Source organism: Hakea prostrata, unplaced genomic scaffold, assembly GCF_041222555.1.
Source record: "Hakea prostrata isolate BN-2017 unplaced genomic scaffold, UWA_Hpros_2 contig_16, whole genome shotgun sequence".
Classification (NCBI taxonomy): domain Eukaryota; kingdom Viridiplantae; phylum Streptophyta; class Magnoliopsida; order Proteales; family Proteaceae; genus Hakea; species Hakea prostrata.
In genome coordinates this window covers 582,704-609,082 of record NW_028291135.1, presented here as the reverse complement: position 1 = coordinate 609,082, position 26,379 = coordinate 582,704, and the positions used below count along the sequence as shown (strand labels likewise).

Here is a 26,379-nt window from a genome sequence, read left to right as displayed (position 1 = left end):
AATGTCTAACTTATCAACACAAGAGTTATCATGAACAATTTTATAAGATGCAGAATTTTTCAGATATCTCAACAACCACATAACTGCATCCCAATGTGAATCACATGGCCTACTCATGTATCTACAAACAAGACCAACAGCATAAGCAATATCAGGCCTACAACAAACCATAGAATACATGAGACTACCAACACATTCTTGATATGGTCTATTAGTTACAGCAGCAATAGAATCCATTCTAAGCTTAAAATGAGCACCAAGAGGAGTAGTAACAGCCCTAATATTATCATGTCCAAACTTGTTAACAAGTTTATGAATATATCCAACCTGAGACAAGGTCAAAACACCACTAGGCCTATCTCTATGAATATCAATGCCAAGAATCCTTTTAGCAGCCCCTAAATCTTTCATTTCAAACTCAGATTTCAACATAGACTTTAGCTTACAAATCTGAGATTTATCCTTTGATGCAATAAGCATGTCATCAACATAAAGTAAAAGATAAATGAAAGAATTAGTGCTAAACTCACAATAATAAATGCAACTATCATAGGAGCTTCTCTTATAACCATTCTTAAGCATGAATTCATCAAACCTTTTATACCATTGCCTAGGAGATTGTTTCAAGCCATATAATGATCTTAACAATAAACAGGACCTTTGTCTCACTCCCCTTCATAACAAAACCCTCGAAGCTGAACCATATAAATATGCTCATCTAACTTACCATTCAAGAATGCGGTTTTCACATCTAATTGTTCAAGTTCAAGATCAAAGAGAGCAGCTAGGGCAAGAAGCACTCTAATAGAAGTATGTTTCACAACAGGTGAAAACACTTCATTATAATCAATTCCCTCAACTTGGGAATACCCCTTAGCTACTAGTCTTGCCTTATATCTAGGTTGCTCAACACCAGGAATACCAGCCTTAAATTTATAAACCCACTTACAACCAATTAGTTTCTTTCCTTTGGGTCTATCTACAAGAGTCCAAGTCTGATTTTTCATTAAAGATTCCATCTCATCTTTCATGGCAACAAACCAAAGCTTGCTGTCCCCACATCCAAGAGACTCTTTATAGGTTCTAGGCTCACTTCCCTCAAGCTGGTCAGCTACATTTAAAGCATAAGAAATCAGATCTGGACCACCATTAGATTCACACATATTAGCATACCTAGAAGGTCTCTTTATCTCCCTTCTAGACCTATCTCTTGCCAACAAATAACCATCTAAAGGATCCTCATCTTTAAGCTCTTCTTTAACATCAAAAGAATCATTTCCAACTTCCAAATCATCATCCTCAATCATAGGATCAGATTCATCAACAACGATTTTAGACTTATCCCCTAACTCCACCTCAAATATAGCCTTGTCTAGATCATTGGAGTTAGGTCTAACACTAGATGAATCAATTTTCAGAAATTCAAGTTCATTGAATTTAACATCTCTACTAATTACAATTTTCTTATCTTGTAAACACCAAAGCCTATATCCTTTAACTCCTAAAGGATACCCTAGGAAGATACACTTCCTACCCCTAGGCTCAAGTTTACCCTTGTTTTGATGAACAAAACAAACACAACCAAAAGGTTTCAACAAATTGTAATCAGTATGCATTTTACTCCACCTAAAATTAGGTGTTTCAAAATCAACAGAGGAACAAGGAGACTTATTAATGACATAACAAGCTGTACTAGCAGCTTCAGCCCAGAATTTCTTACTTAGGCCAGATTCAATCAACATGCATCTAACCCTATCCATGATTGTCCTATTCATCCTCTCAGCCACTCCATTCTGCTGAGGAGTATAGGTGCATGTTCTATGTCTAGTAATACCATGTTCCTTACAAAAAATCAGAAACTTTTCATTCACAAATTCAAGACCATTATCAGTTCTAAGTTTCTTAATTTTCTTTTCAGTTTGATTTTCAACCAATTCTTTCCACTCTAGAAACTTATCAAAGACAGCTGATTTATCCCTAAGAAAATACAGCCATGTCTTTCTAGAGTAATCATCAATAATAGACAAGAAATATTGAGCACCAGAAAGAGATAAAGGTACATGTGGACTTCCCCACAAATCAGAATGTATATATTCAAGTACATGAGAGGTTTTATATGAAGAATGAGGGAATTTAGTCTTATGGAGCTTACCCATGGCACACACATCACAAAAAGTCAAAGGGCTAAACTTCTTAAGACTTATCTGACCACTTTTGTACAAGTGTCCAAGTCCCTTACTACTTATATGACCCAATCTCTTATGCCATAGCTCCACCTCACTAAGAACCCCACTAGAGACTGATGCAGCCCCTAAAACCACACTTCCATTTAAGAAGTATAAACCATTCTTCAAATCAGCAGTTAGAATTACACTACTACCCCTCATAACCCTAAGAGAACCCTCCCTAGAGGTGTATGAAAACCCCCTAGAATCAAGCTGACTCAAGGACAGCAGGTTTCTCCTAAGTCCAGGTACATGTCTCACCTCCTTTAAGTCTCTAACAGTCCCATCATTCAATTTAAGTCTTATTGATCCAATCCCCATAACATCACAAGCATGATCATTACCCATTAATACTTTACCACCTCTAAGGGACTCAAAAGTGATAAACCACTCCCTTCTTGGAGTCATATGAAAGGTACAGCCTGAATCTAAGACCCAAGCATCATGATCACTACAAGTTGAAACCACTAGTGCATCACTAGTAACATCAGCCACATGTGTGGCCTCTATTCTCTCATTTCCATTTTCACTTTGCAACTTTTGAAGTCTCTCTTTACAATACTTTCTTATGTGACCTTCCTTCTTACAATAATAACAGACCCTCTTGTTGTTATAAGACTTTCCATTAAAATTCTGATTTGTATTAACATTAGTGTTCTTTGTAACAAACTTCTTCTTTTTCTTATTATTATTATTATTGAACTTCTTCTTAGTTTCATGCATGGTTCTATTATCAGAGTTAACATACAAGCCATCACTAACATGCTTTACTTTCCTCTCAGTTTTCAATTCTATATCCCTAATTTTCAATGCTTCCATCACATCATCAAGGGTTATAGATTGCCTACCATACTTAATAGCATTCTTGACACCAACATGAGAATCAGGCAAAGATTTCAACAATAGGACAGCAAGGGTATTATCAGATAACTCTTCATCTAAATCAGCCAAATCACATGACAATTTATAAAAGTCTTTTACATTATCAGTTAAAGACTTAGAAGCATCCATCTTGAAACTAAACAATTGTTCTTTTAATAATGTAACACTAGGTATAGAAGACGACCATATATAGTTGTTCAAGTTTAAGCCAAACCTGGGCAGCCGTCTTACACTCTCTTACCCTTCTCATTACGGTGTTACTCAAATGCAAAATGATAGTGCTATAGCACATATCTTGCATATCTTCCTTCTCTTCATCAGTCATGGACAAGGGAAGTTCTCTATCAATCTTCAATGCCTTATGACATTTGTTTTGTACAAGAATAGCATGCATCCTATTCTTCCACACCATATAGTCCCCCTTACCATCAAATTTCTCCAACTCATACCGGGTAGGAGCCATAACACACAAATGAAGAAAAAATACAATCAGATTATATCTTAAAACAGTAACACAAGATATTACTAACTCTATCAAATTTCAGAATTTAAATAATCCAAAAAACTGAAATAATGATATATAATAATATCAGGTTTAGACCAAGAGAACAAGGGATAGAGATCTAATGTTTTATCTAAATCAAGAGTCCAATAATAATTACTAAGAAATGTTAACTATAATTAGTTAACAGAAAAAACAGATTTCAGAATTTCTATACAACTATAATCAGAATAACAAATCAAATTGAATTTCAGATTATAAACCAAACTCAAACAGTAATTTCATATATGCAATCTACTTTGCATAAAGTCCCAATTTATTTTCAAAGAACCAAGGTAGCCGAACCACTTATCAAGTCAAACAGCAAAATTAGATTCTAATTTCAAACAATAAATTTGAGATATGATATGCAAACTGATCCAAACAGCTAACAGATGCAAAGCCCTAACTCAATTTCAAAATTTTTTAAAAAGACCCCCCCCCCCCCCACCCACAACAAACAAAGAAAAAAACCCCAAAAAAATATTTTTTTAATTTTTTATATAATAAACAAAAAACCCCAAAAAAAAAAAAGGATGCAAAGCCCTAACTCAATTTCAAGAAACCCCCATGGCCGAACCACTTCACAGGTCAAATTGCCAAATCAGAAATTGATTTCAATGAATAGAGAAGAGAGATTACACATAGACAACTTCAATTAACCAATTACAACAAAAGCCCCAACCTAATTTGAGTAAAACCCTAGATTAGGGTTTCGGTCAGAAATTAGGGTTTAACAGTAAAAGAAATTGAAGCAATAGAGAAACAAGAATCAATCAAATAATTAGCATACACGATTCACAGTTAACAGAAACACTAATTAACAATATAATCAAGGTTAACCAAAAGTTAACAAACTCAGGCAAGAATCGAAACAAGCTCTGATGCCAAAACTGTTAAGGAAACTAACCTAATGCAGCGGAATAATCAATCACAATAGAAAAGGAAGAAGGAATCACACACACACAAGACAAGATTTACTTGGTTCGGTCAGAGACCTACATCCAAGGATGAGATATGCTCTCACCAAGCATATGCAATCATCAAATAACAGAGGAAGGTTACAGCCCTAGACAGTGACAATACTCTATACAAAGACTAGAGATAACAACCGAAACAATGGAACAACCACACCTGAGTCAAGATGCAACCAGAGCTTCAAGAATCTCCTGCGTGAATCCAAGAGCATCAAATACCGAAGCCTTTACACGCACCAAACAGTATACACTGCTTCAGCTTTGTACAAGAGCAAAGAACCATCACCAAGAACACATTAGGGCTAACCGAAACCCTCAACAGCAGATGAAGAACCAGCAGAGACCGAGAGCAATCGCCAGAGAGCAAAACAGAGAGGAGAGAGAGTGATTTCGTGCGAATGAGATGAGCCAAACCAAACCCCAAATACATATCCCCTTCTAGGTATGCAATTACCCTATTGCCCTCAGAACAAACTAATAAGACAAGCTATCAATTAAAAAAAAAAAAAAAAAATACCCCCCCCCCCCCCCCAACAACAAAAAAACAAACCCAAACAACAAAAAAAAATTTCCTCCCCCTCCTCCCTATTTAACCACCCCCCCCCCCCCCTCCCCCCTCCCTCCCTTTTTTTCTTATTTTTTTTTTTTTTTAATAAAAGAAAAAAAAAAAAAAAAAAAAAAAAAAAAAAAGGGGGGGGGACACGCGCACGAACAAGAAACCCCCCCGGGGCGCGGGGGCTAGGAAAATGGTTTCCAGCAAAAAAAAACCCTATTCTCCCCCCAAAATTTTTTTTTTTCCCTTTTTTTTGTCTCCCGTGGTGAGATGAAGATGAAGATGATGAACGGGGGAGGAAAGGCCGAGATGTAGATGAAGATGATGAAGTGAGTAAAGGGCAATATGAGTTTGTAGATGAATTCTGAATTGGAACTCAGTAGGGTTTCCGTCTTGTTTATGAAGACAATGGTGCTATTGCTTACATCTTTCTTTTCCTCAGTCTTTGACAAGGGTACAACAAGAACAACAATGATGGTTTAATAGGATTTAGTAATGGATTGGACTAATACATCTAATGAAAATCCAACTTTGGGTGTCTTCGCTTATGATAGATAGAGCGAGGTGTCAACATTTAACGACCTCTGTTTTGGGGTGCCGGAGCAATTTGCTCTTTATAATGCTAAATATCGATTTCACTGAAATTTTGATATTTCAGTTGTCTTAAAACTCTCTATCAAAATGTAACACTAAAACAAATAAGTTTATGAAGCCACCTCAAATAGAATGCCACTACAGCATGTATACCTGTTTAAACATGTTTCGATAGTTGATCTACGATGTAAACCACTAGGAGCCACAAGAACTAAGCAACAACGCTCTTCCCATCACCACCATTGAGCAGCTGCACCATTCAAGGGTATTATTTTGGTCCTTCCCCAGGTGCCCTATACTGTTTTGTCTTATCCTAGGAGTCCTACTTTGAAGAGGTCTCTTATAGTCAAAGGTCCAAATAGTTGTTAGCAGTCTTTTTACGCTATATTTAAATTCAGTTGTAATTGGTAGTTGCTACCATGGTACCACATGTCGGCGATAAATCGCCGACATGAGGCGAAATTTCGAGGTGTCGCTGGAGGGCGACACGATACCCCCCAGCGACACCGACTTAACATTAAGTCGCCGATTATCGGCGATATATCGCCGACATCGACTTTTTCCGACGACACCGACCACCCCACCGCCGGAACCCAAGCGAGAACCACCTCCACGCTCCACCCCCACCTCCGGCACCCAAACCAGAGCCACCTCCACCTCCACCCCCACCTCCGGCACCCAAACCAGAGCCATCAACAGAACAATCAGGAAGATAATCAGCCTGTGCCCTGTGGATCAGTCGATCTCTAAACGAAACACTTTTGACCATTCGATTTCTGATCATTCTCCAACTAGTTTGAAGGCGCAGCAGCTGATTGTTGAGGAATTTGCTAAAGAAAATCACAAGAAAGAGAAGAACAGTCCAACCGTAAAGGATAGCACATTAACACCATGAGACGAGGGATATAACCAGAATCATTACGTGTTAGGTCACCAAACTGCGAAACCACACAATCACCCTTCCATCTGCTAGGAACACGACCCCGATCGTTGAAGCTCTTCCATGAGTCCATCTGCAGATTCCGGTGTCGATGACTCCAATCACAAGATCTGAGCCAAAATCGCACTCCTTTAGCAACTCAGAGCTATCTTCAGTTCTCAAGCCAAGGAACTGAGGAGATCAAGTGGTTTGGGGATGGCGAACATGTTTGACGGCGAGTAACGCTGGGAAGGAGCGAGAGTTGCAGAGAAACGAGAAACGGAGAAAGCTGAGAGAAATTCGACCGACTTTAGGTTGGGGGAATTAGTTTTGTGATATTTAGGTTTGTAAATATCGATCGACTTCTGGCGACATGTCGAACCTTGGTTGCTACTTCTAATTGGAGTAGAAGTCGATCATTTGATATGACTGAGTGCCATATAGGATCGAGTTCCAATAGGAGTCCTATAAATTCAAAGCCCGGGAACGTAACAAATCAAATTTCGATCATTAATAAAATTTGCTGAGAGGTATAGCCAGTGATATACCAAGGAGGTTCGAATGGGTTGAGGTAACGTTTCCAGAGGAGGAAACCCTGCGGCAGCCCCTGTGTGATTGTTTTCTTCGTAATTCCAGCAGGCAAAGTTGCAGCAGCATTGTTTGTTCACTCCCTCGTCAAGTTACAGCAAATAACAATCCCCAAACCCTAGAGCCTCCCCAGCGCTTTCCCTTTCTTCACCCTTCCGTGCAACAATTTTCTGGAAATTTCCTGACCCTAGAAAATCTGAAACCTTGTTCCCTCACTCTAAACCCTAAACTACGGTAGGAATAACTCCAAAACCACCCCATTATTAGCCTTGTAAACAGGATAAGTCTCTGAATTCAAATTCAGAGAACGAGACTCGAGAACGAGAGAACCAGAGATAGAGAGAGAAAGAGCGCGAGGGAGTTTTTAGGCAGAACAGTAATTGCTCTGGTTTGCGATTTTTTTCTCAAAGGAAAAGAAAATCTAGTATCGGTTCAAATTACTCGCTTTTGCAGGTCTGCTAGATTTCTGTACTTTTGAGAGGCAAAGATGGGAGAGAGAAAGGTATTGAATAAATACTACCCACCAGATTTTGATCCCTCAAAACTTCCTCGTCGGAGGTTACAGAAGGACAAGCAGATCAAAATCCGAATGATGCTTCCCATGAGTATTCGTTGTAATACCTGTGGGAACTATATATACAAGGGGACAAAGTTCAACTCCAGGAAAGAAGATGTGATTGGTGAGACATATTTAGGGATCCAAATATTCCGGTTCTACTTCAAATGCACCAAGTGCTCTGCTGAACTCACAATGAAAACAGATCCACAAAATTCAGATTATGTGGTTGAGGCAGGTGCAACTCGCAATTTTGAGCCTTGGCGTGCTGAGGATGAGGCAGTTGAAAAAGAGAAAATGAAAAGGGATGAAGAGGAGAAGGGAGATGCAATGAAATCCTTGGAGAACAGAACTCTAGACTCAAAACGAGAGATGGACATTCTTGCAGCACTGGATGAAGTGAAGTCAATGAAGTCTAGACACGCAAACGTGAGTGTAGATGTGATGCTTGAGGCTTTGCAACGCACAACTGAAGAAAAGGAGGAGAAATTGGAAGAAGCAGATGAAGAGCACATAAAGTCGATTTTTTCACAGGGTTCAAAGAATTATGTTAAAAGGATCTATGATGATGAGGATGACAGTGATGATGATGGTAATGATTCAAATCAGCTTTCAACTGATGATGGGACACCCTCTCTAGTTAATTCAAAGAGGAGGAAAGTTTCTGAAGAAGTGTGGAAACCGACAGATTGGCTGAGAAAAGGTAGTACTTTTGATAGCTTCCACAATAAAGAAACTGTTCATGATTATGAGTCTTCTAAGAATGACAAACTTGTCTTCAAAGCTCCATTAGTCAGAATCTCTGTTTTGAAGAAGACTGTTCCACCTCCTACAAAAAACAAACATGAGGGAGAGAAGAACAAGCAAGAGGAGGAACCAAAAGCCAATGATGCAACCAATGGACTCCAGTCATTGAGTCAAGACTATGGAAGTGATGAAAGTGAGTAGCTATCTTGTAATTCTTTGAATTTTGGGATTTGTTCGAAATATTCAATAACTTTATTTATAATAATGGAGTCCATTCTTTATTTGTTATTTTTTGTGCTTCCTTATTATTCGTCGGTGCAGTTGCTAAATCTGCACAATTCCCCCTTCATGTGTGGTTACCCGATACAGCGACTTCAATATTTGATGAAGTCAGTTCTTTTCCTCTTTGAAACCTAGCTCCTAAGCTGATTGCAGAGCACCCTTGGTTCTATGGTCTTGGTCAGACTTTACTCAAATAGGGGTTCATCTGTCGTTGTATCTCAATGATCTTGTAATTTCCATACAAACCTTATTTGCTCCAACATGTTATTCCATTCAAACCAAATTTAAAGAGAACTGCAGAGATCATACCTGAACGTAATGATACAGAATAGTCCCGACAGAGACTTATCCTTTACAAGCCTTCAATTCAGTTACAGCCAGTAGCATCCCCACCCTTATAAACCCTAGAAACCATCCCCATCTCTCGCGCAACCACAGCCCTAGTTCTGAAACAGAAAATTGCAGAAAATACATGAGGTACATAATTGGATTGAAGCCCTAGACTTGTAAAATTCATTTGTGTGAACCTATTCTTCAATTCCCCTCAACCTTAGCTGAACTTAAGCCCTGGGAACCCTAGCGGCAAGCTGTGAAACCCTAATCTCCATTAGCCACAGGCTTTTAAAACCCTAATTGGGTCTGATATTCATCAGTATCCCATAAAAGTAATCCTTCCCTCCTTGGTTTACATCAATCTATCTCAGGATGTAAAAAATCAAAGGAATTCATGGAAACAGTTGAAATGCTTTCATGCCTTTTATATTTCAATCGGGAGTTTCGCCTTTCCATGTTGTTAACGAAATCTATATCCAAGAAAATGAAAAACTGTTTTAGACCTATCTGTGGAAAAAGGTTTAGTAATTAACTCTTCAGATAAGAGAAACTTTTCTTTCTCAGAAAAAAGAAAAATAAAATGCACCACAAAGTAGGAAACTATGGTCTGACAAATGCAAACCAACTCCTTTAGTGGAAGGAAAAGCCTTTCTCCTCAAATTTTGTTTCACAGACAATGGAGAAATTACACAAAATATGAGAAGAGTAGGATGCCAAACTCATACCTGCACAAGTCCACCAAGATTATTTCTAAGATCCAGAATGAAATTAGATGCACCAAGGTACTGAAGATGCTTCATTGCTGCAACAACATTTATTTATGTAGCTTTATCTCAGCAGCAACTGAACCTTGCAGACAAAGAACAAGATGAAGAAATAACACTGTTGATGGACACCACAAAGAATAAACAAGGCTCTCAAGGCATAAAGATCCAAGTTAGCCAGCAGAAAATGATCTCAAAAGAATGAAGCATCTCATAAAGTATTCAAGAAAGCTTGTTTTCAAAACTCCTACGGTCCTACCATTCAGCATATAATCTCTCTTCACATTGACATTTTATATTTGGTTGAGCTCAGAAATACAAACCTAAGTAATGACCAGCATTCTTAAACACGAGTTTTCTTTATCAAAACTGCTTTGCTCAACCCTAAAAAACAGGTCCTCTCTTAAAACATCCAGCTGAGTGGAATTCTGATTCATACTTCATATTTTCAGTCATTAACTACCCGACCTATTTCAATTATTTTAACAGGCAAGTCACCTTATTAATTTTTTAAGGTGGGTGACCTGTTCTCAGTGGGAAGCCATGGTTATGTGTCCTTTTTTTGGGTTAATATGTTTATGTATCCTTCTTTTCCTATAGTCTGTGTCACAACAGATAAGGTACTGAATGTATCTCCTTTTGATTGATACTTCTGTGCTTTGTTTGATTCTTTGATTCAAGCAATAACTCTAATAGAATACTGTTCTTTAAGTATTTTGTTGTTGTTAAATTTCATCAGAGCAACTGATTCATAACCTCTGATTGATCTGTCGTAGAGTTGTTTATCTGTCTAATTCATTTCCCATTTGAATCAGATTTAGAGCAGTTTTTGGGATATGTAAGTATCTATCAAAAGGGGCTTGGACCAAGGTTTATTGCTGATTTGAGCTTCTGATCCGGTTTCCCTGAGATTCTCCTAATTCTGCCCTCTTTTTTGGCCTGACCTGAAGTTTTTTTTAAGTAGTTAAAATCAGACAAGTCAAATTGAGCTCAAATTCTGGCAACTGAATTAGGCATCTAAGATTGATATTCAACTGGAATTATAGGTCAATTTGACTTGGATTTTGAGTATTTAAATTTCTCCTATCCCAGGATTTTCAGTTTCATATTTGAATTATGTTTGCGAGTGATTATTAGAAGTTTGAACTTCATCTAAGAAAGTTGAATTTTCAACTTTGTTGACATTGCTTACCTGAGAGACATGGGACCTTGTAAGAATTAGTCCTTATCAATGTTATCATGATAATACCTGGTCTCACATGTGGTTTTATATTATTCTGATTTCTGAGAAAATATGATCTTTTATATAAGTAATTAAAGTGCTCTCAATTCAGGGAGTTCCTGTTCTCTAAGATAATTGACTGGTCAAAAATTTTTTTTTTTTTTTGGGACGTTTTGCATTAGGTATGGCACAAAACCAGCCTCTAGCAAATCTGAAATTGTTTAAAATTGACTTATACTGGAGGAGTAATGTTCTAATCAAACTTCATTTGATGTGTGCAAATGTTGTCAAAATCACTTTGAATGCAAATACCCTTTTAGATATCAAATGAAATGAATCTTTACCACACTTTTGATTTTTAGCATGCTTTACAATATTAAGATTTATAGAATTTCCATGTTTGGGAAAAACCAATTGCATTTAAAATTTTAAAATTTCACCTTTTGCAAAAAAAACTATTTTTTTTCCTTCTTGAACTAGGGATTGGTTTTTATTATTTTAGGATTTTAATCTTTTAACTATTTATGGCAGCTGGGTAGGTCCAGTGTCAAGGAAGATTGAGGTAGTTACAATACCTCACATAATGTCTGCTTAAATACTTCTTCTTGCTTAAAGTTTTTTGGTTTATCGTTGTCTTCATTATGTTATTATGAATTAATTAATAATGTTTTTACTTTGAAGTTGGGAGTATCTTCACATTACTACCTTTATGAGATTAGTTAGGTGAAGTCATGCTATTCTTGAGTTTGAGACATGCATGTTCCAAGACAATGGTGAAACATCTGGCTTCTCAGGTTCTTATTGGGTTGCCTTATTTTCATTCTTTTCACCTGTAGTTGGTAGCCTCTCAAGGGCATTTGCTTCATTCTGATTATAATCAAACATTAGGAAGTTGAAGAAAACTCAAATTTACATAACTACTCTACTTGGGACTTTGGAATGCCTTGTTTTCTGGAGACTTGGTTGTTGTGCCAGGTTGGTAGCTAGCATTACAAAACCTTCACTGAACCCTTCAAAGGTTGATCCTGAAAATCTGCTATTTTGTTTTTGTGTCAGAGAACTGAATTCATGAGCCTGCATATAGAGAAATGATGGAACAGATTATGATAACCAACTGAAACCATTGTAATAAGGGAGAGTTGGGTTTGGTATTCCAATAAGTTTATGCAGTTTTTGGGAGGTTCATTAGCATTACAACATCAAAAGCATGAAGATGCACAGATGCAGATAAATGAATTTTTTTATTTATTTCTTGAATTAAGTCTTTTACTAGGTGCTGTGGCATTAGTATTACTTACCCATCCCCTTTTTTCTGCCTTATGTTTGGGATTGATTCAATTTCCCCAACAAAATATTTCAATCTCTTATCTTACTATATTCAACTGATGCATCGCCATTGGGTACATTTAATGCATGTGAATGGCGTTAACAGAGTTTTGATGTATAATAGTCACACTGCATGTTTAACATCACATTCAGTATTCAAGAATTGATTGTTCAAAAGAAATGACTGGGTTGAACATTGACTTATTTTGCACCAGAATAAGTTTATGATCGTAATCTCAACTGCCATACTGTAGATAACAGTATGGTGATTAAAGCCTTTTTCTCATTTGAAGTGTTTACTAATGTTTTTATAATTATGCATGCTCAACTCCCTGTTCTCTGTTAGTAGGTTTGCAATCTTGCTAGCAACATGAAAATAGGCATCGAATAAGAGAATGGACAAGTGAAAATGCCAAAACTTCCCACCACTGGTGTTGGTAACTTCAGCCACCTACCAGCTTTGGTTTCTTCACTAAGGAACTGTCAGATTACCATTTACTAACAGAAGGATATATTAATGTAATGAGCTTCCATCAGTTTTTGAATCCAAATCCTATTTGTTCAAATAGATCTAAATAGTGCTACAAGCTAGCTGTTTGGTTTCTTTCAAATTGATTGTCCTCAATTTCTGGAATATCACTACACAAGGTCATTGCTGCTTCAACAGCTTATATATTTGTAGGTTTTTATTTGTTCAACCAGGGAAATTGGTCCCTCATTTGAGTTTCCATTATTCTCTGAATTTTATAATTTGATTTGGAGATCACATTATTCTTTCTTAGTTTCCTCATACAATGTCTTACTTGTTTGAGGGTTCTCTTTTATCATACCCGGCATTGGACCAATTCGGGTTCTTGTTTTCATTGCCAAGAAGTTCCACCCATGTGTTGGTATAAGTATAAATTCAAGTGTCCCTTGATCTCAGAACAAAATTTAGTCCTCAGGAGTGACTGTTGAGGTGATCCTCTTAGAGTTAGGCCTAATTTTCACTTTGGTATTCTATTATGTGATGGGCCCAACTCTCACAGGCAAAGAGATTTTGGGTGTTTTGGTTTAGAAGGCTTCTAATCTGTGTCATTTGGACCCAACTTTAGTATTTCTGTTTTGGAAATGGTCAAAAGATAAAAGGGGGTGTATTAAATAATGTAGTAAAGAAATGGCTTTTTATTAAGGGTCTGAATTGAATTGTTACTCATGACTTTTCATAGTCAATGGGCTTTGTCACTATAGTTACTGCGTGGTTTCTCAACTAGAAATATGAACCGGAATCTGCTGTAGGATTTTGATAAGCAACTCCAATTGCCATTGAGCCCAGCCCACACCCAACAAAGAAGCCCTGTTTCAGCCTCACTCCAAGAAAGCTCAATTCCAGCCTCAATCCAACAGCAGCCTAAGCTGCTGAGGAAACCACCAACATGGATGGAAGACTGAAATTTAGTTGTAACTGATTTCTTACAGGAGTCTATAAAAGGAAACCTGAGAGTAATCAGTTGATATGAATGATATCAAGATACTTTTCTCCTCTATTCCTTTCTCTTGGGAGTTAGCAATTACTCGAAAATTGCCCTGTTCTTAAGCTTGAATTCTGATTTGCAGATTTTAGCTTATCATTTGGTGCTTTCATTGAGAGCTAATTTGATCGGTGCTGAAACGTGAAGAACACAAAGCTAGCAGACGCTGTCAAAGCCATACAAGCGCAATTGGAAGGGCGGCATTCAACGGACGATGGGTTACGCACCCAATTGGAGATGCAAGGAGCATCAATCACCCATATGACTCAACAATCCCAGTCATACATGTTGAAAATGGAGGAGCAAATGGCTGAGCTACGATTGTCTGTCCAGAAGTCGGTTGAGAAACCATCTGCAATAGGCTCGGAGGGACCGATCAGTAAAGAACCTGGTATTACATCTAGATCTGTAATTCCAATTCACTCTTCACAAAACATAACAGATCTCATGCCGCTACTGAAGTCGATGAAGATGGAAATTCCCCGATTCAATGGCACTAATCCAGTCAATTGGATCTCACAAGTTGAATGTTTTTCAACTTCTATGGAGTCTCGGATGACATGCAACTCCAGATCGCAGCATTTCATTTCGTCACGATATGGTATGAATGGAAGCATAGAAACAACTTGATTTCCTCATGGTCATATCTATGCAAGCTCTCAAGCTCCATTTTGGACCTACGATCTACGACAATCCGATAGGGACATTGGCCAAACTCATTTAGAAGGGAACTGTGGCTGAATACCACAATGAATTTGAACAGCTACTTACTCGGGTGACTGGAATGGATGCATAAATGATTTTGTGTCTCTTCATAGCTGGGTTGAAACCAGAGATTAAGAGAGAGCTACTACTTGCAAATCCTACCATGTTGGAAGAAGCCACTTACCTAGCTCGAGTTCATGAGCAAAGATATGAAGATTTAAAAGGTGCAACTACCAAACCCAATTACAGACCATTTCAACCAAATAACCCTAAATTTCCCTCCCCTACCTTACAAATTGGTTCTTACAACAAACACCCAACAATACCAATAAACTAACAAATAACCTCCTATTCTTCCTAGCCCAAACTTACCTGTTCATAGACTATCCCCAACTGAAATTCAAATGAGAAGAGAAAAGGGGTTGTGTTTTAATTGTAATGAAAAATTCAGTCCAAGCCACAGGTGTCAGAGTAAGTTCCTTGAGCTCCTAGGAGAAGATGACATCAAAGACACTGAGGAAGAGAGACCAACAAGTGACCCAGTAGAACTTGAGGAAGTTGTGAAAGGTGACATTTCATGCCTTCACTCTCTTACGGGAATATCCAATCCTCGAACTCTTAGGGTGATAGGGGATTATGAAGGGCATCCGCAGGTGCTCATCGACAATGGGGCCACCCATAATTTTAACAAACCAGGAACAATGGAGAAACTAAGAATACCTGTAGCTGCTGCAACTACTTTAATGGTATATGTGGGGAATGGAGACTTCTTGCAGAGTCAGTATAAAAGTTCTCGTGTGCCACTCAACTTGCAAGGACAGAAATTTCCAGTTGGCCTCTTTGTGCTACCATCCAAGGTCCTGACATAGTACTGGGAGTTTAATGGCTATAACAGCTAGGTGAAGTGTTACACAATTACAAAGATCAGATTGTGAAATTCCATTGGGAAGGAAAACAATTTCAGCTTACTGGGGAGACTTCAGTTGGATCTGCACCAGTATGACACCAACAGCTGCAAACTCTGGTAAACACTAACTTCATAGCTGAAATATTTACCTTATCCGCTGAGAATATGTGTGACAAAATCAATGAAGATGGTAGAGATAAGGGGAATTTGGATTTTGTCAATGCAAGCTTACCCCAAACCAAATATTGACTAAATATCAGAACTTATTTACCTCCCCAAATCAGCTGCCTCCTCATAGACCTTTAAACCACATAATACACTTGGAGCCTTACAGTAAACCTGTGAATGTCAAACCATACAGATATCCTCACTTTCAAAAATCCAAAATAGAAAAAATGGTGCAAGAACTGTTAGACCAGGGTATTATTAGACCTAGTCAAAGTCCATTCTCTTCTCCTATACTATTGGAAAAGAAGGACGGGACATGGAGATTTTGCATTGACTGTAGGGCTCTAATGCCATCACTATCAAAGGCAAGTTCCCTATCCCTACAATAGATGAGCTTTTGGATGAGTTGGGAGGGGCTACCTTGTTTAGCAAATTGGATTTGAGGTTCAGCTATCATCAAATCAGGGTTCACCACAAAGACATTCACAAAACAGCTTTTAGAACACATGAAGGCCATTATGAATTTCTTGTAATGCCTTTTGGTCTAACAAATGTGCCCTCTACCTTTCAAGCCACATGAACCAACTATTTAGACCTTACCTCAGAAAGTTTGTGATTGTCTTCTTTGATGATATTTTAGTTTACAGCAACTTCCCTTGCCGAACACGAATCACACCTTAAGATTGTGCTCTCCTTCCTCACTACAAATCAATTCTTTGTTAAGCTAACTAAGTGCTTTTTCTGCCAAAAGGAGATTGAATATCTGGGACACAGTGACTGACAATGGTGTAAAGGCTGATCCAAAGAAACTAGAAGCTATGACTCAATGGCCAATACCTGAAAACCTAAAGCAATTAAGGGTATTTTTAGGCCTAACTGGCTATTACAGGAGGTTTATACACCACTACGCCACCAAGGCAGCACCACTTACAGATTTACAAAGAAAAGATGCCTTCAAGTGGACTGCAAAAGCAAACAATGCCTTTGAAGAACTCAAAACAGTGACGACAGCAGCCCCAGTTTTACAACTTCTAGATTTTGAGAAAGAGTTTGAAATAGAGATTGATGCTTCCAAAGTAGGCATTGGGGCTGTGTCATTCAAGGGGGCCATCCTATAGCCTATTTTAGTAAGAAACTCGATGCTAAGATGCAAGCTTCATCAACATACCTTCGGGAGTTGTATGCAATAACAGAAGCAATTCTCAAATGGAGGCAGTACCTCCTTGGCCGACAGTTCATCATCAAGACAGATCATAAATGTCTAAAGGAATTGTTGGTGCAGATCATCCACACACCGGAGCAGCAGATGTTCCTTGGAAACTCTTGGGATTTCAGTTCCGCATCGAATACAAATCTAGCAAACCCAACACAGCCGCTGGTTCCTTATCTTGAAGGCTTGAGGAAGAACAACAAGTCAACTCTCAACAATTGACAGCTTATTAGCAATTCTTAACTCATCCTCAACTGGATTTATTTGAAGAAATTAGAAGGGAGAATCCAACAGATGAGGAGTTAATTCAAATACACAAGGCTGTGGCTCAAGGAACAATGCAAGACAAATACATTAGAAAAGATGGCATCATATATCATAAAGGAAGAGTACGTCTTGGCAAACAGTCAACTCTCAAGTCAATTTTGCTAAAGGAATTTCATGAAACCCCTATGGGAGGCCATGAAGGAATTAAAAAGACTCATGCTCAGCTTGCTACCAGTTTCATTTGGCCTGGACTGCACCAAGATGTTCGCAGCTTTGTGAGCTCTTGCTTAACTTGCCAACAAGTTAAATACTCTACAACACCACCCGCTGGCCTCTTGCAGCCACTTCCCCTACCAAAGCGAATTTGGGAGGATCTAACCATGGATTTTATCCAAGTACTTCCACTTTCCAAAAGCCAAGCAACCATATTAGTGGTTATCGACCATTTGAGCAAGTATGCACATTTTGGATCTCTCCCACGGCATTTTACAGCTGAAACAGTAGCTGAACTTTTATGCAGATGGTAGTCTAGCTACATGGATTTCCTAAGTCAATTATCTCAGACAGAGATACAATCTTCCTTAGTGCCTTTTGGAAACACTTGTTTGGCTGTAGTGGAACCACACTCAAGATGAGCATAGCATACCACCCCCAGACAGACGGGCAAAGTGAGGTGTTAAATAGATGCTTAGAGCAATACTACGAGCTTTTACTCATGAGAAACCTGACACCTGGGCTGCGTATCTTGTGTTGGCAGAATTGAGTTATAACACTGCCTTCCATAGCAGTATCAGCATGACACCCTACCAAGCCCTATATGGATGCCTTCCACCTTCCTTGCCATTATATACCAGGGGTTTAACATTAGTTCATGCTTTGGATGTACAATTATTAAACAGAGATGAAGTGCCACGTCTCCTTAAGGAGAACCCCCAGGCTTCAAAGAATAGGGTGAGGGTACAAGCAGACCAACATCGTCAAGATATCCAATATCAAGAGGGAGATTAGATCATGGTGAAACTACAGCCCTACCGCCAAATCTCTGTTGCCAAATGCAATAATCAGAAACTAAGTAAACGTTTCTTTGGCCCTTTCCAAATATTGAAGAAGATAGGGTCTGTTGCTTACAAGATCCAGCTTCCTGCAGATAATCACATTCACCCTGTATTCCATGTGTCTCAGCTGAAACCCTTCAAAGGACTAGCACCAGTAGATTGTCAACCACTTCCAACTACTAGTGTTGCCAATAAGCCAGTACAGTCTCCACTCGCTATCATAGCCGCTTGCACTATTCTACAAAAAGACAAACCAACTGACCAGGTGTTAGTTCAATGGTCTTCTGCAGCCTTGGAAGATGCTTCATGGCAGAATTTCACAGCAATTTGCAGGACCTATCCAAATTACCACCTTGAGGACAAGGTGATTTTTTTAGGAGTAAGTAATGCTAAGCAACTCCAATTGCCATTGAGCCCACCCCACACCCAACAAAGAAGCCCTGTTTCAGCCTCGCTTCAAGAAAGCCCAATTCCAGCCTCAATCCAACAGCAGCAGCCTAAGCGTGTGAGGAAACCACCAGCATGGATGGAAGACTATGAAATTTAGTTGTAAGTAATTTATTACAGGAGCCTATAAAAGGAAACCTGAGTGTAATCAATCGATATGAATGATATCAAGATACTTTTCTCCTCTATTCCTTTCTCTTGGGAGTTAGCAGTTACTTGAAAATTGCCCTGTTCTTAAGCTTGAATTATGATTTGCAGATTTAAGCTTATCAGATTTCTTTCACACGAAGGTCAGGTTAGTCTTGATTGTTAGTTAATCACATAATGCATTTCTACTGTTGCATTTAACATTTTCACGGCTCCAATCCGGCTGTTCCAGAGTTTATTTATGTCCTATTAGTTGCACAGTTTTCTGAAACTTGTGTAAACTGTGATGTTCTTTGAGTTTGTTATCAGGAATGCAAGGGGACCTGTCTAAGTACTGGAATCTTAAAGAGAAGCCATGAGGTTGCGTTAACGCCTTGATTCAATTCAATAGGATAATTGTTTTTTGTTTTTATATATAAATATATAAAACTTGGTAGCGATGTCATAGGAAGTCTTTAATTTCTAATTTGCATGTTTTATAGGATAGGTTTTTAGTTAAATTGAAGATTAGTAAATTTTCATTTCCTTATCTACAAATTAACTGGGTCAATTTACGCACAAATCGATTACACCTTGAAGGGTAGCTTTTTACATATAATTTAAATTTAAAGCAGAATATCGGCCCTAGCCCAAAGGGATCTAAATGCTTGACCTTATATTATGAGGAGTTGGTCTTTTGCCAATTGAGCAACACCTTGAGGTTATCACTTTTTTAAATTGAAATATGGTGACATGTGCACCTGCACTTAGTATTTTACTAAATCTCTGTGAATACCTTTAATGTATTAAAGCCAAAATATTTTTATAATAAAAAAGAATTGTATTACAAATGAATACTCAAAAATTAGAATAAAATATAAAAATATATCGAAGGAATACTTAAGCATTAAAATGACATGAATGAGATGAAAACTTTATCAAAACTACACTCTTATAGTTTTTTCAGAAAAGGATGATTGTTTTGATTGAGACTGGAGACTGTTGTACCTTATCGTCTTATTGATATTACTAAGGTGCTCCTTAGCATGCCATTGTACATGGTGGTCATGTATGAGCTAGTATTTATCTTCTATCTTGCTTTTGGCAGATTAGGTTGTTAGAGATGCCTGAACATAAGAGAAAATGAGTGATGGCCTTAACAAGTAATATCAAGAGAGATGAGGATGACAAGGTATGACGACATCTCTTACTTAAAACATTTACCATATCATGATTAGAACATGTTTTCATGAAAGATGCGTGGTCATCCCAAAGCATTTTCTCAATCTCACTTTTAAAGAGTTTGTTCTTGAAGAATATTTAGTTGGTACGTAGTAAATACAGGAAGTATGTTAGTGTTGTTTTTCACTGATTTTAACTGTGCCCTGCTGACTTCTGTAACTTATATTTTGGTTTATTCTTTAGGGGAAATTTTATCATTCAGTTTGTTTCATGTTGTTGGAGTTAATATTATACAAGCCTAATTTTGGTTTGTTTCACATGCCATCCATTCACGCTGGCAACTTATAATTCTGGTTTAATATATCAGAAGGCATTTCTAAGGAATCTTACATTAATACTATATGGTCTGCCTGCTTGGAACAAGTCACATGCTACTACTTGAAAAGTTTACATCTCTCCAATACCCAATTCAGCTGTAGAATAACCATAATTTTCAACCCAAAGCTAAACAAGATCTATTCAACCTGATTAGCCTGTTTTTGGTCATATTATGTCAGCTTTGGCTTGGACTACTTTATTTTATAAGTTAATATATATCCATATCTCTGTGTGTTTGTGTGTGTATTGCAGGTGAACAATTAGGTTATATTAACATTCACGAATAATTGATGCACATTCCTAGTTTTTTGCCATCCAATTTTAAGCTAATACAAACCTAGAACTAATTGCTTAAGGTTCTACATTTTGCCCTTCGCTTCACCTGTCATCTTGCCCCGATAGACCATGGTTGTCAAGGCAGCAAGGCAACCAAAGCGATTGAGGCTCCGCCTAGGCGATTAGGCGATGAAGTGGCCCTTAGGTGGCAATAAGGCTACCAAAGTGGTTGGGTAAAATTTTTTCAATACAATTACTTTTAAACTAGTTTTCAATACAGTTACTTTCTATAATAAGCTAAAACAAATATTCAATAGTTACATTCATCCCAAAAACAAGCATTCAAGAATCATAATTATGAAAAATTATTCAAAAAAAGAACTCAAAAATAAGTTCATCTCATCAAACCATGGTTGTCAAGCGTCCACCTTGCATTTATTGATTCATTGATTCTTGATGTTGAGTATGGCTCATGCTTCACATTTTGTTGCCAATGGGCATGGGGGTCCCATTCGTCACTTTGGGCCTTGGAGTTCCTTTGCAGTTTGAGCGTCAATTAAGCAGTTCAAAACAAGGCGGTTGAAAAATCGCTTTGCTGCCTAGGCATGCTTTGACAATCATGAGATAGACAAAAGCTGTCCCCTCGCCTCTAATAGACCACTGGTTTGACAAGATCAAATGTTACATATGTAAATTTAGCATTGCTGTCTCATTTATTTACTCCTGTTGTGACTTCAATTCTTTAAGATTGCTTTTGCTTCCGGGATCCTCTTGTGAACACTATAACACTATTGATTTCTTACTTCTACATGGACCTAGTAAGGTCTGCATTTCTAACACTCGTCTTCTCTGACCCCTTCATGAATTGGTGCCTCGTAGTCTCATATCTTGATCAATTTATGCTTTGGATAATAGTTCAAATACCTAAAACTCAGAGGCTTCAGCCTTCTTTTAATCTCTGATCCTATCAATAGAATCCATCTCCCTCATTTGATTAGGATGAAGCCTGGCTATGTTCTGTGCTTCAATAATATGTTTTACTTCTTAATCCATAATTTTATATTTGAAAGCTAGCTTTGTCAATTCATTGCAGGTCTTACTTCTTGGTCAACCCAGGGAGGAGGTTAGTCTGGAGCTGATACTGAGAGTAGTTGGTTTAGTGGTGAGTACTGTCTTTTGGTCTGATTTCCTCCTTGATTTAACATTCTACCATTTGTAAAGCCAAGAACAATGGTTTACTGTTTGTTTTTATTTTCTGTTTTGCATCACATCTGTAAGAGGTCATTACTGTTATTTATTTAACTCCTAATAGATGAAAATTTGTATAATTTCAAAGGCTGTACGCCACTTTTCTGCTAGTTATTTCCTGAAATATGATGTAGATGCAGATCATTCTTGAATGTCTGAATATTAAGTCTTTTTATTTTTTGGGTAGAAGTCTGAATATTAAGTTGCTTTCCTTTTTTCCCATCCTTTCCGCTGTTGTTTCTTTCTCATATTAGTGGTTTTGGGTCACATTTCTGCAGCTATAGTTATTTCTGGAAATATGATATAGATGCAGATCATTCTTGACTGTCTGAATATTAGGTTGCTTCCCTCCCCCCTCCTTTCTTCTTTCCTCTGTTGTTTCTTTCTCATAATAGTGCTTTTGAGTCAATGCAAATGAAGTTGAAACAAACTCCCATAGCATCGAAATGAGTTTCAAAGGGTGAGCTGGGTGCGTGCCCCAACTTCTTGCATTGAGTCAAATTAGAGCTGAACAAGTTTAATATTGGTTCAAATTAAGCTATATTCAGATCAGAATTGAGAAAATGAAATCTGCTTCAGGCTACTCTCTTCTTGAAACCCCTGCTCTGGGTATGGAATCTGTCTAAATAAAGTTGTTACACCTTGCTTTCTCTTGCTGCAGGGACTTCCAAATGCTGGAACCTCAACCCTTTTGGCTGCCATCACACTTGCGAAACCTGATGTTGCAGATTATCCATTCACAACATTAATTCCAAATCTTGGACGCCTTGATGGTGACCCTAGTTTAGGGGCAGGCAAGTATACATCTGAGGCAACATTAGCTGATTTGCCTGGTTTAATTGAAGGTGCTCACCTGGGGAAGGTATTGGATAAGGTTGTGGATATCTCTTTTTTCATCCCCTTTCCATATTACTGGTTTGCTAAATATCTAGAACATACCCATCATGCAGGGTCTTGGTCGGAATTTTCTGAGACACTTAAGGAGGACTCGACTGTTAGTCCATGTTGTTGATGCAGCTGCTGACAATCCTGTGAAAGATTATAGAACTGTTAAAGAAGTATGTTTTGTAACCTCCATCCCTCTCTGCCTTTTCTGTTGTTTCTTTGGCAGATGGACTCATCATAATCAAATTCAGAGAGATATGGAATCTCAAAAACCAAACTAAACTTTGATTCAAGTGGGGAGAGCTCTTTAGATTGGTGAAGATTTTTACTTTCCTTTAGTTTTCCATTATTCATCTGTATATTCAAGTTCATTTCTAGGAAACAGAAATCTACGGTTTTACCTTAAGGTGGTTCATCTTGAAAGTGCAAATTGGGTACTAGACTTGCCTTAAAGGGATTAATCCTTTATGGTATTAATGATTCTGCTTTTATTTAATATTTCTAGACATAGAGTGGTGAGTGATCTTGGGTTTTCTGGAATATTTTGGAGTTCCCTTTCTGGTCAGCTTATGTTCTTTGGCAAAATTTAATTCCTTGCAATTACAAGAGCTTGTTAGGAGGGAATTTTTTTCTTCTTTCAGTTCTGTTTGTCTGTGGTTGTTGGATTCCAATATTTTTGATGACTTAGCTTTTTTATGGCTTGAGCAACTGTTTTTTTTCTTCATATCGTAGCTTTTGTTACTTCTTATGGTTTGAATTTTGTTCACTCTTTTGACATCTAGTCTTGATTGGTGTTTTGAGTTATCTAATCTTAATGTGAGGTGTTGGCTTTGTAATTTCTTTTGTCATCCACTTGCAATTACTAATTTACTTTTCTTGCTTTTGGGACTTGTGGAATTTAAGTACTTTACATTTTGTAGATGTGCAATCCTGAATACCTTGAGTGGCCATATGTTGTGTTAAATAAGATTGACCTTCCAGAGGTAAATTAGTATTTATGCTTCTGGTGTGTGGTGTTCAACTTTCCCTGTATAAAGCAAAGCAAGATTAAGAAAATTTTGAACAAGAACAACTAAGATTGAACCAACAAAATCTCCCAGACAAAAATAGCAGATTCAACAGATAATCAAGAAAAACTACAAGCTGGGAATAAGGGGACCTGGTCATCCACCGATGGCTTATCTATGGGTCTTGGTAGAAAGCAATAGGACATGGCTAAGGAAATGTCTAACCAGACATTTCTAAAAAGTTAGCTTTTTCCTCCCTACAATATTGCAATAACAGAGAGCTAGGGTCATTTGAAGCTACAAGAAAAGATTCTAGAAACATCCGAAAGGACTCCATATTACTATGAATAGGAGAGGAAGGTCCCAAGTATTCGATGACGTTTGCGAGCAAAACCCCATCAAAACCCTTCTTTGCCCTAGAGCACTTGCACCCAAGTATTTTCCACCCTCAAAATTCCATCCATGAACACCAGATTGCAGCAGTGAACATTGCACATTTTTACCCAAAAAGAAAAACAACATTGCACATTATAATCCTTTCTTTGTTTGGGATAATTTGAAATTGTATGTTAAAACAGAATTAGAACCAATGTTCGTTCTCCAAGTAGATACTCCCGACCATGATCGAACTTAATGACACTCATGCATTGAAGCACTCTATTGGCACAACCACAAGGTGGGACCCAATGTATTGAGGGGCTCATGTTGTACAAATATTTGCTTAGTCTCAAATCAGTGTTCCAATCGTCTAAACCAACCGAGTCGATTGGGGGGCTCGACCCCACATCCTCGGAAAAGGTTGATGTGAGGTTGGGAATGAATCAATATCATCAGATACAAAAGGCTAAAGCTCGAAAATACTAATTGTTATTGCAACCTAGAGGGGCGGTGAATAGGTTGCAACTAGTGAAATTGTTTATTTTTTCGGTTTGATTGCAAATTCAATGTAAATTAAACAGTCAAATGAAATTAAACAATAAAAAACAACCACAACACAACAATTTATACTAGTTCGATTTTACAAGTCTACATCCACTCCTCTCTTAGCCTCAAGAGATTTCTACCAATGATTCTCTTTCAATATGGTGGGCAGAGAATCAAACCCTTACAATTTTTGTTACAGGGCAAGAATACCCTTTACAATCTTTGTTCTATAATTTTTGTTACGGGGCAAGAGTAGCCTTTACAATCTTTGTTTATCTTAAGGCAAGAGCACCATTTCAATCTTTGTCCACGGGCAAGAGCACCCAAAATCAATTCTAATCTACCTAGATTAGAATTGAACAAATACAAGAGAATGATGTTACGTAACAAGAGGTGTGACACTTTACCTCTTGTGTGAGTGTGATGCAATAAGAGTGTATGTTTAAATGATATGATTTGCACGACCAATGCCTTCAATCACCTCAAGCTTGGCTTCCACAAGCTTGATTAACACCTTGGTATGTTCTTCAGGGTTGAGTGAGGATGAGAGGCCAAACACACTTGATTTCTTGTAATTTGAGAGCTTGAGAGTATTTGTGGAGTAGTTGATCAATTAACAAGGTTCAGGCTCTCAAATAGGGTGAATTTGGCTTATATAGATGGTCTTCAAGTGTCTTAGCCCAAACCCCAATGGATAGAAAAAGGACAAAGTTTAGCCCAAACGAACATCCGTCTGAAAATATGGCTATTTAAAAATTTAGCCCGTTAGAGCATTTTCAACCAGATGTATTTCCATCTGACTAGAAGGACATCCATCTCAGATGAACGTTCTTCTGAGATTTTTTGACCAAAAGAACATCCGTTTGAAGCACAAAATGCCTTTTATAGGGAAACACAGGGACTTGAAGGGGTTTTAGGGATTTCTAGCCAACCCTAAGCCTCATAAACTCTCCAAACATGTCCTAGGTCTGTATAATGACATGATATTTGTACAATCGAGTGCAATTACATATGAATTTACATGAAGTGACTTAAGTCCTAATTTGCTAAGTCTTCTTGCTTGAGCTTGAGTTGATGATCATTAATGTTCTTGAGTTTTCTTGCACTCCATTCTTCATGCTCATCTTGACTTAGACTTCATGCCATCTTGGCTTGGTCTTGGCTTTGGCCTTGACTTGGGCTCAAGCATTTGGTGTTGAGTTGGATTTAGTCTACTTGCTCTCATATAAACACAACTCAATATAGCCATTAGTAATTCACGTTTGTTACCATCAAAACAAATGGAGGCTGATGTGGTAATGCTGACATGACATTTCCCAACACTAATGCAATAATAGGAAAGGAAAAAAGGATGAGAATCATGCTGCACATAATTAAGAATTTTGAGATAAAACCAGCATGGATGACGCATCCACTAAGGAGAGAACCAATCAGACAACAGAATGGTACTATATAAATCATAGGCCTATCTTTCCCAAGGGTAACTGAATTCTTTCCACTCAACACATGTAAGTTCATATTCTTCTTTGGCTTTACAACTACTTTGTAAAGGCCCATAGTACCCCATATGTTGA

At 37.9% G+C, this 26,379-nt stretch overlaps 1 protein-coding gene across 6 annotated transcripts; it reads left to right on the top strand.

Moving 5' to 3' along the window:
* Positions 1–7,660: 7,660 nt before the first annotated feature.
* Positions 7,661–24,527, top strand: LOC148999308 (putative GTP-binding protein OBGC2). Of its 6 annotated transcripts, none has more exons than XR_016170972.1 (6): positions 7,661–8,775; positions 19,038–19,286; positions 20,014–20,097; positions 21,835–21,903; positions 22,651–22,851; positions 22,940–24,527. XR_016170972.1 is itself a non-coding variant. In XM_089141286.1 (5 exons), exons 2-5 carry the CDS (start codon positions 20,056–20,058, stop codon positions 23,153–23,155), a joined length of 528 nt encoding a protein of 175 aa, XP_088997412.1. In that variant the 5' UTR covers positions 15,146–15,749; positions 20,014–20,055; the 3' UTR covers positions 23,156–24,527. The 6 variants fall into 6 exon arrangements, 3 of the variants coding, with proteins under 3 accessions (XP_088997409.1, XP_088997410.1, XP_088997412.1); XR_016170973.1 differs by lacking the exon at positions 19,038–19,286 and adding an exon at positions 14,106–14,411; XR_016170974.1 differs by lacking the exon at positions 19,038–19,286.
* Positions 24,528–26,379: the final 1,852 nt, after the last annotated feature.

Excerpts from the sequence above, each read along its gene's own strand:
- LOC148999308 (XM_089141283.1), top strand. The coding sequence starts at position 7,767 with ATGGGAGAGAGAAAGGTATTGAATAAATACTACCCACCAGATTTTGAT. Across the intron at positions 8,776-19,037 it reads AGACTATGGAAGTGATGAAA|ATTTAAGCTTATCAGATTTC; the intron begins GTGAGTAGCTAT and ends TATGATTTGCAG.